General features: G+C 38.6%; 1 protein-coding gene across 1 annotated transcript in view; it reads right to left on the reverse strand.

Moving 5' to 3' along the window:
* Nucleotides 1-1,020: 1,020 nt before the first annotated feature.
* RNF17 (ring finger protein 17) overlaps nucleotides 1,021-20,530 on the reverse strand; it is a 158,478-nt gene continuing 138,968 nt past the window's right edge. The window contains exons 30-36 of the mRNA XM_036455598.2: nucleotides 18,156-18,281; nucleotides 16,974-17,030; nucleotides 11,093-11,209; nucleotides 9,788-9,956; nucleotides 5,954-6,089; nucleotides 3,338-3,527; nucleotides 1,021-1,206 (exon numbers count right to left, since the gene is read on the reverse strand). Coding sequence (XP_036311491.1) covers nucleotides 1,108-1,206; nucleotides 3,338-3,527; nucleotides 5,954-6,089; nucleotides 9,788-9,956; nucleotides 11,093-11,209; nucleotides 16,974-17,030; nucleotides 18,156-18,281 — 894 coding nt within the window. The 3' untranslated portion in view covers nucleotides 1,021-1,107. The remainder of the gene's footprint in view (nucleotides 1,207-3,337; nucleotides 3,528-5,953; nucleotides 6,090-9,787; nucleotides 9,957-11,092; nucleotides 11,210-16,973; nucleotides 17,031-18,155; nucleotides 18,282-20,530) is intronic.

Raw genomic sequence — 20,530 nt, forward strand, 5'->3', positions numbered from 1 at the left:
AAATATTTAGCAACAGAATAAATTATGTACACAGATGGACATAATAAAGTGAGTAAAATATACCAATACGGATAAAAAGTGGAAATGAAATAGGAGAGTAATACTAATTGTGAGGCATTGCACACATTTAAAAATATACAGAGTAACATTTTGTTTAGGGATGCATTCATAGACAGTAAAAAGTTATAAAGATCTATGTAAGAATGATAAACACCCAATTCACAGTAGTGCTCACCTTTACAAGGGAGAGAATGATTGTGGAAGGGGTACTACACGTGCCTACAACTGTACTAATAATATCTTTTCTAATTACATTCGTAATAATAAAAGGGTAATATGCTAATTAGACCAGACATCCTTCCTGGTACATAAATATGCTGAGAGAAGCCAGCACAGATCCCAGGTGCTGGATGGCAGCCCGAGGGAAGCCAGCCCGGATCCCGGGTGCCAAAGGGAAGCCGGTGCTGGCAACTGAGGGAAGGCAGGCCTAACTTTCGTGCATTGGGCCTCTGGTTAATTATAAATGAAACAATGGTTTTTTCCCCATGGGTCTAAAGTATCTCAAAATTATAGGGATACAAAATTTTTAAAGCAAATATTTATTAACTTTTTCAAACAATTCCTAACAATTCAACATAGTAGGGGGGAAAAGGGGGCCAACATTATTGCAGAATATCTAAAGGAAAACAAGCATGAAATGGTCTACATACAACAGGGAACTTTCTCCTGGGCTGTATACCTGAAAAACAAAATGTGTATTACTTAAACCTTTGCTTAATGTTCAAGTCTAGTTCCTGGCTCACTTGTTACTTTGTGTGAATGGGTAAAGACAAAGTTATTAGCTAGTTACCCAGGTACTTTGATAACTTGGTTACTAGGACATTGATTACTCAACAGTGCTATATGCATTCAATAGTATGTGCTTTATTTATAGTGCCCCCTATCCTATGAAGAAATCTAGGAGAGATTCTTATTGAGCTCTGTTGTCATTCCTTTGAGAAATCAAGTGAAGTCTAAAGGTCCCATTATGGGCAACTTAGCCTTAATTTTGTCTATACTAGTCACCTACTTTATGTCAACTATACAGGTAAACAAGTCACACTTACATCATTCATCTCGCTCTGCAAGCCCCATTTCTACTAATGACATATGAACTGGATACTGTTCATCTTCATATAGTGTCACTATTTGTTCTGGTGCCTGAGCCTAAAATTAAGAAGCAGTTGTCAAGAAAATACAATAATGTCTTTGCTGCCTTTCCCCTCCTACATCTGGGAGGGAGGAAAAGGCATTCTCAAGCTTATTTATAATTTATAAAAGGCATAAGTACAGAGTATAATGGTTTCCTACTAATCACATTTTTTCCCATCCTTTATTTAAAATGAAACTCCTCCACAGACTTTTCCTAAATTGAGCCAATAGGCTTTAAAAAACTCTACAATTTACTTATTTATTTATTTATTTAAAATATATTTTATTGATTTTTTTTACAAAGAGGGAGAGAGAGAGAGAGAGAGAGCGCGAGAGAGAGCGAGAGCGAGCAAGAGTGAGCGCAATCTAGAAACATCGATGAGAGAGAAACATTGACCCAGCTGCCTCCTGCACCCCCCCCACCGGGGATGTGCCTGCAACCAAGATACATGCCCTTGACCGGAATTGAACTCAGGACCTTTCAGTCCACAGACCGACGCTCCACCACTGAGCCAAACCGGTTTTGGCAAAAAACCCCAAAAAACAACCACCCTACAATTCTTTTAAAAATATATTTACATTCTACCTATTAAGCATTATACCTCTATGCAAAAAGTGACCAAACTTTGACAGAAGTGAATAAATATGTATCTCTAAGAATACTTACTTGCCCTGTCTATATTTTCTTTCAGGGGCTTCTTGTGAGAAACTGCATAAGCTATTTACATTACACCATTCTGCACAGATAGGAGCTGGATATGTACAGATTTTTTTTTTTTTCCTTTCAAAAATCACTTTCTAGTTTACAGCACTATTTCATTAAAAGCTCATTCTTGTCACAACCAAAATCTTGGGTCCCCAAGTTTGGGTGAAACAACAGTTAAGGGGTGGGATGAATTGAAGAGAATGTTTCCTCTATAGAAGGGTTGTTGCCACACCTCTCCAACTAACTGCCATTTGGAAGGGAGATCTAGGGTTCCTATTCTCCTATATAATAAAGAGGTAATATGCAAATTGACCATCATTTGAACACAAGATGGCCGGCAGGGGAGGACAGTTGGAGGGGACCAGGCAAGCAGGGGAGGGCAGTTGAAGGCAATCAACCCTGCAGGGGAGGGCAGTTAGGGGCAGCCAAGCCAGCAGGGGAGGGCAATTAGAGATGACCAGGCTGGCCGGGGAGAGCAGTTAGGGGCAATCGGGCTGGCAGGGAAGCAGTTAGACATCAATCAGGCTGGCAGGGGAGTGGGTAAGGGGTGATCAGGCTGGCAGGAAGAAGCAGTTAGAGGCAATCAGGGAGGCAGGCAGGCGAGTGGTTGGGAGCCAGCAGTCCCAGATTGGAGAGGGTGCCGCTGGGCTGAGGGACACATACCTCCTGCCTCTGTGCATGAATTTTGTGCATCAGGCCTCTAGTACTTTATGATAATCAGAAATCAGAAGTACAGACTTTTTTGGGGGGTGTGGGGGAGATAAAAATTTTCAGTTTTTAAACAGCACTATATAAAATATGTGTGCTGGCTGGATTCTGCCTGTGGGTTGCCCTTTATGACATGCTAACCTCTATAGAAGAAAGCACATTTACACCAACCACCATCCTAAGTTTTTTATTTTTATATAGATTCTACTGCATCACATAATCCAAAGTTAGTATAGTTACAATATTAGTAAAATTCAAACCTTTCTATGACTGATCAGAATTCCCCTCTAGTCTTTCCTACTCATCTGCTAGGATGCAGTGCGAATGCCACTTCCCTAACCTACTTTTTCAGTATAAAGTACCGGAGTATCTACTAAGAAGGAGCTCAACAGCATATCCCCATTATTCCTGCTTCTTACACTGCCCCCCCCCGCCCCCCAAATAGCTAACTCATAGGACTTACTTCATTCTACCTCATTAATTAGTGCTTTGCATGTTTCCCTTGACTCATCAGTTCCCTGATTATACAGAAGACTTGATCACTTTTATCTTAGTCATAACATCACTAAGACATTTTGGTAAGTCATAAAATTAATCTTATAGTATTTACAGTTTTATATACATTAAAGCATTTTGAAATTAGAGTTGAACAGACTGAAAACACTTTAGAAAGTTAATAGGGACCCTAGAGATAGTTTGAAAGGATTTTGGCAAATTAAGACAGATATTTACCATGGAAGAAGCATAAAGTTGTTTTCCTTGAAGACAGTCTATCATAGCCCACAAAGCTTCCATGCTCCATTTGGGACAATAAGGTATTCTTGTCTTTCCTGAATCTTTTAAGGGAGGTTTAAATCCTGCCAATAGGACTTTTATGGCGCGGGCTGGGTACTGCATAAGGTGCAGAGGAATCTGACGTAGTCTGTCACAAAAGAAATTCTTAAAATGTTCAGAATGTTATGATTAAAATTCTCTAATAGCTAAAATAGGAAGTTGGATTTTGCAATGATTTCTCAAATACGACACTAAAAGCATAGGCAATGAATGGGGGGAAAATGACTACATCAAATTAAAAATTTCAATGGAACCCTGGCCAGTATTGCTAGGTGGTTAGAACTTCAACTTGTGCACCAGAGGGTCACAGGTTTGATTCCTGGTGAAGGGGACATATATGGGTTTCGGTTTCATCCAAGACTGGTTGGGGCATATGCAGGAGATAAACAATTGCTGTGCCTCACACTGATCTTTCTCTTCCCCTTCCATTGTCCCTCTCTTCCACTCTAAAGATCAATGGGAAAAATATCCTCAGGTGAGGATTAACAAAAAAAACACCAAAATCCCAAAACTAAGTAACAATTGCAAAGGACACAACAGTAAAAAGGCAACCTACAGAAAGAATGAGAGGAAACATATATTACAAAACAGACAGTTCTTCAATGAAGATCTATAAATGGCCGACACCCATGAAAAGATTCTCAGCATCATTAATCATTAGGGAAGTGCAAATCAAAGCCACTAATGAGATACCACCTCACACTCATTAGGATGACCACTATCACACAGAAAATGTCGGGGAGGATGTGGAGAAAAACTGGAACTCTTGGGACACTCAGTAGGAATTTTAAATAATACAGCTGTTATGAAAAACACTTTGGTGGTTTCCCCAAATACCAAAAATAGAATGAGCATATGACCCAGCAATTGCACTTCTGGGTACATACCCCAAAGAACTGAAAGCAGAGTCCTAAAAGTTATCTGAACTCCTACATCAGCATCATTCACAATAACTAAAAGGTAAAATCAAACTACCCACTAATGGATGAATGGATATATACAATGTAGTAGTATACATATAATTTAGCCTTAAAAAGGAACAAAATTCTGACACATGCTACAACTTAGATGAACCCTGAGAACATTATGCTCAGTGAAACATGCTAGTCACAAAAATCAATACTTATGTTAGTCTAAGTGGCCCTGTGCACGAATCCGTGGTCCAGTAGCTCTCTGCAGGGCCTGGCCGCTCTGTGCCCGCTGCCCAGAGGCTCATCGGCACCCCAGCCTGGCCAGAGGCCCATCCACAGCCATGCCTGGAATGCTTGCCTTGTCACCATGGCGACGAAGCAAGCATTCTGCAAGGCCCTCACAATGCCTACTCTTGGCACTCTCTTCCCCCACCCCCCTCCTGGGACTTGAGGACTTCCAAGGGGCTGAGAGGACTGGGTACTGCCAACTTGTGGCTATGGGCGCCGCCATATTTGTGATGGAGTGATGGTTAATTTTATATTAGATAGGATATCTACAATAGTCAAATTCATACAGACAGGAGAGTGGTGGCTGCCAGAGGCTGGGTAAAGGGGGATGGGAATTTCTATTTAATAGGTACAGAGTTTCAATTTTGCAAATGAAAACATTTCTGGAGATTGCTTGCACAACAATGTAAGTATGATTAACACTATTTAAGTACATATTTAAGATGGTAAATTTTGAGACACCTGTATTTTACCACAATTTAAAAAGATAGTACACACACACACACACACACACACAAAGACATTACAAACAACAACAAATCCCCCAGAAAATAGGGAATGGCTAGGATGTGGAGAAATTGGAACTCTTATACATTTCTGGTGGGAATATGAAATGATACAGCTGCTATGGAAGTTTGGCAGCTGTTACCATTTTATCAAAAAGTCAAACAGAATTACTATATAACCCAGAAATTTATATAATTGAAAATAGGAACTCCAACAGCTACTTGTAATGTTCAGTGGAGTATTATTCACAATAGCCAACAGATGAAAACAACCCAAGTATCCAACAGATGAATGAAGAAAATGTATATACATACAATGGTATGTTATCCACAAAACAAAAAAAAAAATTCTGATATATACAATAATTGGGAGAACTCTGAAAACTTAACTCTTAAGTAAACTAAGACACTAAAGAACAAATATTGTATGATTAGACTTGTATGAGGTAGAATATGTGATACCAGGAGCTGAGGGAATGGTAATGGAATGTTTCTGTTTAATGGCTACAGATTTTTTTCGGTTTGGGATTTTATGAAAAAGTCCTGAAAAGTAGATGGTGGTAAAGGTGGCACAACACTGTGAATGTACTTAATGACAATTAATTGTATACTTAAAAATGGCTAAAATGTTGTTTATTTTACCACAAAAAAATTTAAAAAATTCCCAATATCGAAACAGCTTTAAGATATTTTCTTTAAGAGGCAAAAATCTTCCCAATAATTATTTCAAACAAAACAAAAAAATAATAAAACAAACAAAAAGAAAGAAAACTAAGAAACCTAATTCAAGTAAGTTGACTTTTTAAAACCTGTTTATCGTCAGCTTTTCAGTTGATCCATAATCCACAAATTGAACCAGGATGGCTAGAGGATTAAATTCTTTAATGGAAACAATCTTTGCTCTATACCATAAGCCATCATCATATTCTGCAAGGCAAGGCATTTCTGGAAAGACAAAAAAGGAAAAATCACATTGCCCTTTATTTTGTCAATGTTTTTTTTTTTTTTTCAAAACATAGTAAAGTACTAAGAAAATACAATCACTGTATATCCATCCATTATTCAGAATTAAACACTCAACCATGAGCTGTATGTTGGCTTGTGCTCTTTTCTGTTTAGACTTTATGAACGTTGAAGAGAGGCATTCTCCCATGCTCACGGTTCCTAGTCCTCCTGTTGTCCAGGGCTTATGTCACCTTCCACAGTCCCCACCTCTATTATCCTATTTCATCTGGACCCTCATTTTCCGCAAAGGATAGTAAGTCAGTTTCTGCTATTCCTGCTTTCAAATTTGTGCCTCCACCAACTTCTCTATAAAACACACAACCTAGGTATGTTCCGTGACTGGGAATGGAACCCAAAACCTTTTGGTGTATGGGACAATGCTCCAACCAAAGGAACCACCTGGCCAGGGCCAGACCCTTTTTTTTTTTTTTTTTTTTTTTTTTTTTAATAATTCTTTATTGTTGCAAGCATCACATATGTCCCCATTGACCCCCTTCAGCCTGCCCCCACCCCAGGCCTTTAGCGCCCTATTGTCAGTGTCCATGTGTTATGCATATATGCACGCAAGGTCTTTGATTGATTACCTTCCACCCACCCACCCTCTGAGATTCCACATTCTGTTCCATGCTTCCATGTCTCTGGATTCACTCCTTTTAACTAAAGTTAACTTTGTTACTTAAATTCCACATATCACTGAGATCATGTGATACTTGTCTTTCTCTGACTTATTTCATTTAACATCATACTCTCTAGGTCCCTCCATGCTGTCTCAAAGAGTAAGAGATTTTTTTTTTTACAGCTGTATAGTATTCCATGGTATAAATGTACCACAGCTTTTAAATCCACTCATCTACTGATAGGCACTGGGGCTGTTTCCAGATCTTAGCTATTGTAAATTGTGCTATGAACATAGGGGTGCATACATTCTTTGGTGTTTCAGGTTTCCTAGGCAATATTCCTATAAGTGGGATCACTGGCTTAAGTGCAGTTCCATATTTATTTTTTTGAGGAAACACCATACTGTTTTCCATAATGATTGCACCAGTCTGCATTCCCATCAGCAGTGCACTAGGTTTCCCTTTTCTCCACATTCTCACCAGCACTTGTCATTTGTTGACAGTAGCCATTTTGACAGATGTAAGGTGGTACCTCATTTTTGTTTTAATTTGCATCTTTCTGATGATCAGTAACTTTAAGCATTTTTAAATATGTTTCTTGGCCATTTTTTTGTCCTCTTTTGGAGAAGTATCTATTTAGGTGCTTTGCCCATGTTTAAATTGGATTGTCTTTCTTTTGTTAAGTTGTAAGAGTTCCTTATATATTTTGGATAATAACCCTTTATCAGATGTATCATTGCCAAATATGTTCTCCCATACAATAAGCTTTCTTTTCATTTTGTTGGTTTCTTTTGCTGTGCAGAAGCTTTTTATTTTGATGTAGTCCATTTGTTTATTTTCTCTTTAGTTTCCTTTGCCCTAGGAGATATGTCCATAAACATATTGCCACAAGAGATGTCTGAGATTTTGCTGCCTATGGTTTCCTGTAGAATTTTTTATTATTTTATGACTTACATTTAAGTTCTTTATCCATTTTGAATTTATTCTTATATATAGTGTAAGTTGGTGGCCTGCCTGCTTCCTTCCTTCCTTCCTTCCTTCCTTCCTTCCTTCCTTCCTTCCTTCCTTCCTGACTGCCTGCATGTATCTGTCCAGTTGTCCCAACATCATAGTTTTAATATGAGCTGTTCTTTTCACAGTGGATTTATTCACATGTTCCTTCTCTGCATTCCCACTAGTTCACACACATTCCCACCATGTACCTGGTATAAACCTTTGCCCAGTAAAAAATGTGCTAATGCATGCCAGTGCTGAGGAAAGTTGAGGAACAATGATATAACAGTATGTGCTTCAGAGGAGACAATACACTGGGTACCTATCTTGCTCTACTTCCAGCCCTCCCTTTCTTTATCATATCTTATACAAAATTTCCACAAGGAAAAGTAGTTGTGGCCAAGTGGTATTTAAATGCCTCTAATGTTGACATTTAAACATTATTTTTATCAGAGCTATAAATAATTTGAATATATAAAGGTTACCAATAGAAAGTAAGAATCTCATCTATAGACGTGTCTGCATAGTAAACTGACTGAATCTTGGTCAATAGTCCCTTCCAACCATTACCATTTCCAGCTTCATAAACATAGTTAAAGTTGCTTCTCAAAAATCACTGAAAACCCCCTACCTAGTTGTCCTATTTTAAATCTATAAAGCAACTCCTTCAACATAAATTTATTTAAATGTACATTTTTTAATGGGCACTTGCTTATGAATCATCTGATACAGATGCATACTAAAGAATAAAGGGCCTACAGAAGAATGTACAAATATGTATACAGCTCCATGAATCATCACATCACACAGATTGTGTGACTTTCCTTGAGACAAGAACACAATGAGGAAGAACTGTTTCTTCCAGACTATAAATCTGAGTTTACAACAAGAAAAAAAAAAATCATGAATTTACTCTTTCATTTCACAGATATTTGTACAAGGTGCCCTAATTGCTGGTCACTGTAGTACTAGGAGTCCTATTTAACAAAGGAGAGTAGAAGGCCTGGGGTATAATAGGGCAGGGAATGTGTGGCAGTGCCACTCATACAGGTGACCAGGAAGGACTTGCAAAGGGGGTGAATTAGAGACCTAAAATCACATTCTGGGGAAGAACATCGAAGGCAAGGGGCCCACTATGGGTCACAACTGATGAAAATCTCATTGAGCAAAGGCAGGTACATCAGGCAGATGTTTTCCTTTGCTTTGGCATATCCTCTGTATATACAAAACACCAAAAATAAATACAGCTCTATATCACATATGGACAGAAATGCAGAGACAACACAACAGCCCTCAGGAACTATCGACACAAGTTAAGTAGTGTACTTTCTCCATAGGAGAATCACATATACTTAATAAATATGAGTAAGAATAAGTTAAAAAGAAGAAAAGAGAGCAGGGCCAGGCTGGCATGGCTCAGTGGTTGAGCATTGGCCTATGAACCAGGAGGTCACAGTTTGATCCTCCGTCAGTGCACATGCCTGGGTTGTGGGCTGAATCCCTCCCAGTGGAGGACATGCAGGAGGCAGCCAATCAATGATTCTCATCATTGATGTTTCTATCTCTCTCCCTTTCCCTTCCTCTCTCTGAAATTAATAAAAATATGTTTGTTTGTTTTTTAAAAGAGAGAGCAAGATTTGAGAGGACAGGACACAATTCTGAGAGGACAGGACACAATCTGAGCTCCCATGCCCCAACTCTAAAATCACCACGTTAGGTGGGTTTGCAATGAAAATGACTGCCATTTGGGTATGAATAACAACTCTCACAATGTGAGCTGGTGGCAAAACCTTAAGCTTAGACAAAACATCTTTGTGCAATTTTTCAATGAGCTCAAGTTCTGGAAACCGAAGGTGTCTGAGGGAGTATTTACCTCTTAGGTCACTTAGAAGATGGGGAAGGTCATCTACCGCACCTTGATTGAGAGATCAGCACATCCAGGGAGTGTGATAACATTAGAAATCACCAACCTCACCACCCATTCAAACAAAACTAAGAATCCCATTGCACTCAGAGAGTGTGGGCTACCTGTTCTGAAGTCTGTCAGAGGTGGGAAAGTCTCCACATTAGTATTGAACCTCCGCAGAGCTTCATTGAGGCTCTCAGACTCAGATTCCCAGCTGACTCCACTGTCATCTGTGTCACTATGCTGGTTACAGAGATTACAATTTTCTACAGAATCAAGGCAAATGTATACCTATGTGGGGAGAAGGGAAGGAAGAAACTTCTTTTAGTATTAATTTCTACAGATGAAATCACTGCAGATGTTCTCCAAAAATGGCCCCAATGATTCCTTGTGAAGTTCCTCTCCCACATCATACCAGAGTTGATCTTTGTGACCAAAAGGACATGACAGAGGGTATGTGACTTCCAGGATCAGATTATAGAAGACAAGGGACCTCGATTGATGGTGTTGTCCTTGACACGCGGAGGCTTTCAGCCGCGTAGGTCAAGGGAGAGGACCACAGGGCAAGGTACTGAGTCCCTCATGTGAGTCTTTTTGAGTGAATCCTACAACACCCTCCCTAACCCCAACATCTTGATTGTGATCTTGAGAGATCTGAGCTAGTACTGAATTAAGATGCTCCTGATTCCTGACTCTCCTGTGTGTTGTTTGAAGCTCCTAAATTTGGGGTAATCTATTATGCAGCAATAAATAATACTAAAAACTTATTAAAACCAATAGTAATTGTACATTCCTATGCTCTCTGAATAAACTATAAAGCAAGTCCTTTCCTTGCCATTGAAGGAAAGTTTTTCTGTGTAAACTGGATGCATTACTACACTGTCATTGCTTGCTTTTTTGTTGGCCAATGATGTGTTCATATTTATTGAGTGCCTACTATTTATCAGGCAGTATTCTAGATTTGGGAGACACACCAATGATCAAAACAGACAAAAATCTGTCTTTGTGGAGTGACTTTCTAGTATGGAAAAGTAAGAAAGTGGAGAGGACAGTAGAAGGTGATCACTGGCATGGAAAAATACAAAGCAGTGTGAAAAGTGTCTAGACTTCCTGTAATGAATAGGATAGAGGAGTGAGATGTGTAAGATTTCATAGGTGGAAATAGGCCCAGTTTAAAATTTTAAATACTTGATATAAATATAACTATGGCAACACTGGGAAAACAAGCCAATGCTTAAGAAATACTTGCCTTATTAAATATAAACAAATGTCTGAACAGGAAATTATAGGATGGACAAACTAGAGGTCATCACTTTTCAATTAATTAAAGTCAGTAAGATGAAAACATGAAAAATCCTAGTGTTTAAGACCAAGATTGCATGTTATGTTTTTAACCATCAATTAATCATGTAAATTAAATTACATACCTCATTAGGTGAGACCACGTGCTTAACTTGAACAGCATAGAGTTCTTCTGGGGGCGGCAGAGATGAAGGCAAATATGGTGGTAAAATAGGGGTCTCTGTTTCAGATAAAAGCAATTCCTAAACATCACAAATAAATCAAATTCAGAATGACTACTGAGAAATCCATTTCACTATCAAAATTCAGGACAATGTAACTTACGCAATAAGTGGAAAGCAAGCTCTCTGATACACACAAACCACAAAATGGTTTCATCAGATTGCAGGACCAAAATGTGACGAGTAAACAGAAGATATTTAGAATTCTCTTCCCCTCTCAATTAAAAAAAATCTGTATGAAAAAACACTACATGAATGTTTATGTCTACACTAGAGACTCGGGGCATGAAGTTCGTGCACTGCTGGGGGGAGAGGGAGTCCCCTCAGCCCAGCCTGCCCCCAATCCCCCTGGGGGGTGAGCCCAAGCCACAGTCTGGCCTCCCTCTGTGGGAGGTGATAGGGCTGATCAGGGGAAGGGGCCAGCCCCATCACCCCGCTGCTGCAGCTACTGTAGGCTGCCATAGCCGCCAAGGTGTTTTCATCAACACGACTCCAGTCCCTTCACCACGAAAAAATGGTAACTTTCTTTAGGCATTTTCAAGATGTGTCTTTCATAGGGCATGACATTTCTTTCTTTCTTCTTTTTTTAAATCCTTACCTGAGGATATGTTTCCACTGATTTTTATTTTTATTTATTTATGTTTTAAAATATATTTTATTGATTTTTTTTAACAGAGAGGAAGGGAGAGGGAGAGAGTTAAACATCGATGAGAGAGAAACATCAATCAGCTGCCTCCAGCACACCTCACACTGGGGATGTACCCGCAACCAAGGTACATGCCCTTGACCGGAATCGAACCTGGGACCCTTGAGTCCACAGGCCGACGCTCTATTCACTAAGCCAAACCAGTTAGGGCTCCACTGATTTTTAGAGTGTGGAACAGAGAGGGAAAGACAGAAACACCAGTGTGAGAGGGACACGTTGATTGGTTGCCTCCTGCATGAGCCCTGACCTGGGCCCCAGCGAGGGAGGAGCCTGTAACCTAGGAACATGCCCTTGATCAGAATCGAACCCTGTCCCTGTGGTCGGCAGGCTGAGGCTCTATCCACTGCGCCAAACCAGCTAGGGCAGAATATGACATTTCTTTGCCCCTCCTGCAGTGAACTTTAGTTTTTTCCTCCAGGAGTGGGGTGGAAAATCCTAGATCACCTTCTTGGATTCCTATTACCCAAGTTACCAAGAACACTGCGAGTGGTGGCATACAGGGAGCTTAGCCAATGAGTGGTCAGAAAAGATGTTTCTCTACAGCCCACGTGCAGAGACCCCTTGTGTTGTGTCTGCTGGGGAGGGGGCATGCTCTGAGCCACATAGCAGTGGTTCAGAGCAGGCGCCTCTGGGTGCTCTGTCTCCACTCTGGCCCTCCGTGACCAGGGTGTGGGACGCTGACCTGGTTGCCGGGGCAATGACTCCAGCATCCCGCCCCAGCCACTATAGGTGCCGCTATCTTTGTGATAGAGTGATGGTTAATTTGCATATTATCCTTTTTTATTAGGTTAGATATTTGCACATACACAATGTTCTGGAAAAATGGTTAACAAATAGTTAACAGTAATGCTACTGTCCAGTAGGACTGGGGTGTTTGGACTTCTTTCCTTTTCACATTTCGATAGCATTTATTTTTAGAATAAGTATGTATTTTATAATAAAAACTAAAGTAATATAGGAAATCCCAAAAGATTTAAGTTAATATCATAAAAAATTAGTGCTCTTTTTTAAGCTCTATGAAATCATAAGAAATAATAGAAAGTTACAAATATATACATAATTGTGGGAGTTTTTCTTATAGAAAGTTTTAAAATATAGTAATTAGCATAAGAACTAAAATTATCAATTCAAATTTGTAGATTAATTTATCAGTATTTAATATCTCCAAACTAGTGGCAAAATAAAACATATCTGAATCACTTAGTAGAGTTAAGCAAAAAGTGACTACCCCACTGTTGAGTTTACTGACTTGTTACAAATCACTTTACAACAAGCTTATGATATTTTAATAATAGAATTGAAGTTCTATTTATGCATGAGAAAACTTTTACTTATAACTCTTACTTCCCTCACCAAAAGCTCAAGTGACAAAATAAAAACCATATATATTAGACTCATTACAATTAAAAAAACTCAGGTGCTTCCAAGAATACTACTCAGAAAGTGAAAAATTCTCCCACAGAATGAGAGAAAATATTTGCAAATTTGATCAGGGACTTGCATACAGAATATATAAAGAACTCTTACAATAATAAAGCCAGGATATTAAGGGTGGGTTAACCAGAGGTCACTAGCTAAAAACTGGCTAAAAAGGGACAGAGAACACCTTTTCTCCATTTTTATTTATTTTTACTATTTTTCCTAGTTTTACTGAAATATAATTGATATATAAACTTGTATTAGTTCAACGTGAACATAATGATTTCATATAGGTACATACTGTAAAATGATCACCACAAGTCTAGTTAATTGCCTTACATAGTTAGAAACCCTGTTTTTCTTCTGATGAGAAAATTTAAGATTTATTCCCTTAGCAACTATTAAACATAGCATTGTTAACTATAGTCACTATGCTATATATTATATCCCAAGGACTTAATTATCTTATAACTGAAGTTTGTACCTTCAGAACATTTTCACCAATTTCCCCCACTGTTAGCCCCCATCTCGGGCAACCACTAATCTTTTCACTGAATTTATTAGCCCATTTTTTTTTTAGATTTCTTATATAAGTGAGATCAAGTAGCATTTATCTTTCTCTAATTTCATGGTATAATGACTTTAAGCAGGCGTCTTCAAACTACGGCCCTCGGGCCACATGCGGCCCGCAGAGGAGTCTGATCCGGCCCGCCAGGTTTTTTGGGCAGTGAGCGCAGCCGAGGTGTTACAGTAGGAATTAGCAGTTCATATAGTCCAGCCCTCCAGCTTTCTGAGGGACCGTGATCTGGCCCCCACTTTAAAAAGTTTGAGGACCCCTGCTTTAAGGTTTATCCATGTTGTCACAAATGGCAGGGTTTCCTTTTTATATCTGAATAATATTCCATCGTGTGTATCTATATATCTATAGACATAGATATATCACATTTTCTTATATATCTATAGACATAGATATATCACATTTTCTTTATCCAATCACCTATCAATGGATAATCAGGTTGTTTCCATGTCGTGGCTATTGTAAATAATATTGCACTGAATGTAGGGGTGCAGGTATCTTTTCAAGATAGTGATTTTGTTTCCTTGGAGGGGATTGCTGGATCATCAGTAGTTGTATTTTTAAGTGTTTGAGGAACCTCCATACTATTGTCCATGGTGGCTGCACCAATTTGCAGTCCTATCAACAGTACAAAAGGGTTTCCTTTTCTCCATATTCTTACCAACACTTGTCTCTTCTTTTATCACCATTTTAAAAGGTGTGAGGTGATATTTCATTAGGGTTTTGATTTGCATTTTCCTTATGGTTAGTGATTTTTTTCATATAGCTTTTGGCTATTTGTATGTCTTTTTTTGAAAAATGTCTATTCAGATCCTCTCCCTATTTTTTTTGTTTTTGTTTTGTTGTTGTTGTTATTAATCCTCACTTGAGAATTTTTTTTCATTGATTTTTATTTTTTATTTATTTATTTATTTATTTATTTATTTATTTAAAATATAAATATTGATTTTGTACAGAGAGGAAGGGAGAGAGATAGAGAGTTAGAAACATCGATGAGAGAGAGTCATCGATCAGCTGCCTCTTGCACACCCACTACTGGGGATATGCCCGCAACCAAGGTACATGCCCCTGACCGGAATCGAACCCGGGACCTTTCAGTCCCCAAGCCGACGCTCTATCCATTGAGCCAAACCGGTCCTGGCTTTTCATTGCTTTTTAAAAGAGTGGGAGGGAAGGAGAGGGAAAGAAGAGAGAAATATCCATGTGATAAAAACGCATTGATGGGTTGCCTCCCACACACACCCTGACCAGGCCTGGGATCAAACCTGCAATGCAGGTACGTGCCCTTGACCAGTAATCAAACCAACGACACTCTGGTGCCTGGGCCGCTGCTCTAATCACTAAGCAACACTGGCCAGGGCTGCCCATTAATTTTTTTATTTTTTTTTTTTTGCTATTTAGTTGTATAACTGCTTTACATATTTTGAATATTAGCGCCTTAGCAGATATATGATCTGCGAACATTTTCTCCCATTCAGTAGACTGCCTTTTCATTTTTGATTATTTCTTTTGCTCTGTAGATGCTTTTTATTTTGATATAGTCCCATTTATTTAATTTTGTTTTTGCTGCCTTTGGTTTTGGCATCAAATCCTAAACAGAGGATCTGCATAGAAATTTCTTCAAAGAAAATATACAAATTTGGCCAAAGAGCACATGGAAAAATGCTCACCATCATTGATCATCAGGTAAATGCAAATCAAAACCAAAATGAGATACCACACTTCACCCCTATCCTAAGATGGCTAGGAAAAAAGTCAGGTAGCAAGTTCTGGTAAGGATATGGAAAATGAACCCTTGTACGTTCCCAGTACAAAAAGAAAATGGTATGGTCCCTTAAGAAAACAAGTCTGATAGGACAGCGTTTTTCAACCGCTGTTCCTGCCGCGAGATGTTGCCTGGTGTGCCGTAGGTGCAGACAAGACAAGAATTTTATAATTTTTCACTATTTTGTTTACTTAATATTTCATAATAAAGTAATTATAAAATACTTTCTTTGTGTTTATTTGATTCCTATTCAAGAGAATTACTTTATATATAGTCAATATAGGCACAGAGTTAAATTTTTTAACATTTTCTAATGGTGGTGTGCCTCGTGATTTTTTTCATGAAACAAGTGTGCCTTTGCCCAAAAAAGGTTGAAAAACACTGTGATAGGATTCCTTAAAATGGTAAACAAAGTCATCAGATGTCTTGATGGATATCTGTTTTTACTTCTCCTGGTATGATTCCACTTCTAGGATCATACCCAGGAGAAGTAAAAACAGATATAAAAAAAAAGTTGTACATAAATGTTCACCATAGTTTTACTCACAATTGAAAAGAGGTAGAAATAACCCAAGTGTCCATCAACAGATTAATGGGTAAACAAAATGTGGTTTATCCACACAATGAAATATTATTCAGACATAAAAAAGACACATACGCTGAAACCAGTTTGGCTCAGTGGATAGAGCGTTGGCCTGTGGACTGAAAGGTCCCAGGTTCGATTCCGGTCAAGGGCATGTACCTTGGTTGCGGGCACATCCCCAGTGGGGAGTGTGCAGGAGGCAGCTGATCGATGTCTCTCTCCTCGATGTTTCTAACTCTCTATCCCTTTATCTTACTCTCTGTAAAAAAATCAATAAAATATATTAAAAAAAAAAGATACATACTCCAACATGAATGAAGGTTGAAAACATTATTCTGAAAGAAAAAAAGCCAATCACAAAGGGCTTTGTATTGTGTGATTGCATTTATGAGAAATGTCCAGTAAAGGCAAAACCACAGAGACAGGACATTCATGGTCTCCAGGAGACTGACTGGAGAAGGGGAGAATGGGAAGTGATTACTGTGGGTGAGGTTTCTTTTTCAGGTGAGGAAATGTGGAATTAATAGTCATGAAGATTGCACTCTGTGAATACAGCTCTGTGAACATACTAAAAATCCACTGAATTGTATACTTTAAAAAGTTGAAATTTATGGTATATAAATTTTGCCTCGATGAAGCTGATATAAAAGAAAATGCTTACTTCCTGATTTTGTACCAAATCCTTTCCATTGATAAAGTGTCCAAAGTTTCCAAAATATTTGGATTGAAACTTACCTCAAACCTTATTTCCCATCTTTCATCCTCATACTTTTTACTGTAATCTGTTGGTTTCTGAAATACAATATTATTAATGAATAAAACCATCTTTAACTATGTAACATCATTTTTAGGCACTTTCATTTTTCATCTCTATACAAACTGGATGCTTGCGCTTGTTGGCATTCATTTAGTTATTTCAGGTTAACTATGGAAAACTACAATGTTTGGAGTAATCTGAATAGTGCAAAAGTAAAAACCCTCAAAATTATGCTAACATATAAAATATGTCAACTGTATTTATTATAGTTAATTGTAAGAGAGTGGGAGCTCTTTCTTTTGTTTTAAATGTTAACATTGAAGAGTAATACTGAAAGAGATTAATCTTTCTAAAACCTGTTTAATAGGTAAAAACACCTTTTACACAAACACATGGGGTGCACAACATGCATGCACACACCTTAAAAGAAAAAGCTGGGGGTAAGAATTTCATGTACAAAGTTAAGAAGTATCACAGTTTCCACTTGAGAGAAGTAGTAGTTTTCTCTATTAAACTGAACACGTAATATTTGGTTTTCTGAAAATAAATATTCAGAAAACTAACCTTAAGTGAACTATGAATCTAGAAATAAAAATATCTTGCCATATAAAATATTATTTATTATAAATACCCTATTTCTAGAAAGTACTTATCTAGTACAGGCTAGTTATAGCTTTTAAAATATTAAAAAACAGAAGCAGTAAGCAATTGGATTAGGCTACTTAATTGAAGCTAAACTTAAAATCTGGCTTTGAGTTTCCTGTATTCAGAAAAATGGGGAAAATGTTATAATGGCAAATAAAAGGGAAAATATTTAGTCTGGGAGACAGTCCTCTTCTAGCAGTGCATTCTATTAAGATTTTATTACTTAAATCTCTATATTTAAACAACATTGGTTAACACAGCATATGGGCTTCTCATTAGGTCTGAAGGTACAAAAACATTAAATGAATCTTAATGAAATTAGCCTTTTGTAGGACAATATAAAGCATGATATAGTATATTGCTTCCTCAATAAAAATTTTACAAATTATCTATTCTCTCAACATATCAGACATGTAGAACCATATTAAAGACATAAGGTATAAGACAATATAGAACATTTTAAGCAGAATTTGTTTTTCTATAATTTAGATTTTTATAGAAAATAGTTCACTTACTTCTTTTAATATCTCCTCAGAATGTCCAAAAGTACAATATTTATGGTGTGCCATAAAATAAGAAAGTGACATTCCATCAAAATAGAGATGCACAGATAATTTCCCCCATGGATTTTCAGGTAATTCCTAAATTAAATAAAAAAGATTATTACTATAAAAATAAAGTCTGTTTGAAGATTATAATTTTGTAGTAAGCAAGAATGAAATTTGATTTCTGAAAATCACATTATTATCAGTTTGACTAGTGACTAATTTCATAAAATTTTATTAATGGTATTTTGGCAAGTTATGAGGCAGTAATTATATTATTTTGATTTTTGTAAAATATATTCACATGTCAATAAGGTAGAGAGTTTTATACTTATTTACTAGAAAATAATTTTCTATATATAATTTACTACCCCTCAGTTTCAGACGTTATCAATAAATATACCAAGTAGAAGGAGAAAGAAAAGTTATTTTCAGGGGTAAAAAAGTGAAGTTTAGTTAAAAACTCAAGAATGATAGAAATGGAAGAGATTAATAGCAGTCCAGAAGGAGTCATGATAATGGCTCTTTAATCCCTGGACTGTGATCAGGTACTGAGCAGACACATACTCAGCAGCTGATCTGTCCAAAGTCAGGTCTCTACTGAGTTTCAATAATTGCCTGCCAGCAGAATTCCCTGCTACTATCTTTTTCTACTATCCAGTTTCTATCAGGGCAGAGTGAAAACACTAGAATGTAAGGTCAGATCATATCACTCCCTTTCTCAAAACTTCAAATGGCTCTCCAGGTCAGCTTGACAGCAGAGCTCTCACAAGTCTCCTGTCTCCACTTCTCTGTCTTATTCCTCCTGTTCCAGCCACAGAGGATCCTTGGCTATCCTTGAACACTCTAGGTGTGCTCTTGTCTTGGAGTCCTTTGCACTATTCACCCAGTATCCACATGGCTGTGCCCATTCTAAAGTCCTTACTTGAGTTTTACCTTTGCAGTGATATCTTCCCTGACCACTACCGTGTTTCCCCGAAAATAAAACATCCTCCGAAAATAAGACCTACTTACAGGTTTCCTTCTGAGTGAAATATAAGGCATCCCCCCGAAAATAAGGCCCCCCTAGGCTCTGTCTCAGAATGAAAATTAATTTACCATAAACTGGTCACTAGGGCCGCCCTGACTGGCAACCAGTGATGTTACGTGGAGTGCTGACGTCACTACTGTGTGGAGGCGGAGCGGAGGTCAGAGTGAGCAGTGAGCGCGGGGCAGGAGAGAGGAGGAGACTTTCACAGATGCATGTAGAAGAACAGGAGGATTAGAGCAGACAGGACGTGGCGAAGGTGGTGAGTGCTGGTCTGTCTCTGGTGACACTACCTGATGCTCGTGGCCACCCTCATAATGACTGAAGGTTCTCAGTCAGTGGCAGACCCTGCTCCAGCCCAGATCCAGGCCCCAGCAAGCCCAGTGACAGTCCCCAGGCAGGCCCCAGGGGGTAAATGTCTGATAAAGGGACAGGGGGATGTCTGGTGAAGGTGTTCAGTGGCACAGGGATGGGGGGAGGGGGATCACTTAAAATGACACAGGAGGATCAGAGGGGGCAATCAAAATGACATAGGAGGATCAAAATGGTAATCCCCCCCCGCGCCCCCCCCCCCCCCGATTCTCCTGTGCCATTTTGATTCCCCCTTCTGATCCCCCCTGGGTCATTTTAAGTGATTCCCCTCCCCCCACCTTGATACCCCAATTCCTATTTTTTTACCCCTAGAAATGAGTGCAAAAAGAAGAAGCTACTCCGTGGAGTACAAGAAAGGAATCGTGGAAGACTCTTGGGGCCAAAATCTTACTGCTTTCTGCAAAGAGAAGATGTTGAATATCCGATTGGTCCGAAAATGGTGAGCAGAGTATGGTAACCTCATTGAACAAGTGGACAAGGGAAATGCTAAAAAGCGCAAGTGTGGATCAGGTCGGCAACCATTATTTTCCGAGCTGGAAGACCTGATCTGTGAATGGGTTATTGACAGGAGAGCAAAGGCTTTGGTTGTGAATAGGGCTCAGATTCAAGAATTTGCCCTTGCAATGGCACCTCAGTTTGACATAACCCCCGAAGACTTCAAAGCATCACAACACTGGCTGGATAATTTCCTTCAGCAAAGTGAACAGTGTTTAAGAAGATCTACAACATTGTTTAGGTTGGAAGATACTCAAGTTATTAAGCAAGCACTTGCAATCAAGTCCTTTATTGATGATGCTGACTTCTCTAAAAACAATCTTTCCAACATGATTGCTATGGATGAAACTGCAGTGTTTATGGGCCAATCATCTCAAACAATAATTGAACAGCAGGGTGCCTCCTTAGTGTACATTCCCTCCACTGCTTACGAAAGGGCACGTGTTTCCTG

Source organism: Pipistrellus kuhlii, unplaced genomic scaffold (assembly GCF_014108245.1).
Source record: "Pipistrellus kuhlii isolate mPipKuh1 unplaced genomic scaffold, mPipKuh1.p scaffold_m20_p_3, whole genome shotgun sequence".
Lineage (NCBI taxonomy): Eukaryota > Metazoa > Chordata > Mammalia > Chiroptera > Vespertilionidae > Pipistrellus > Pipistrellus kuhlii.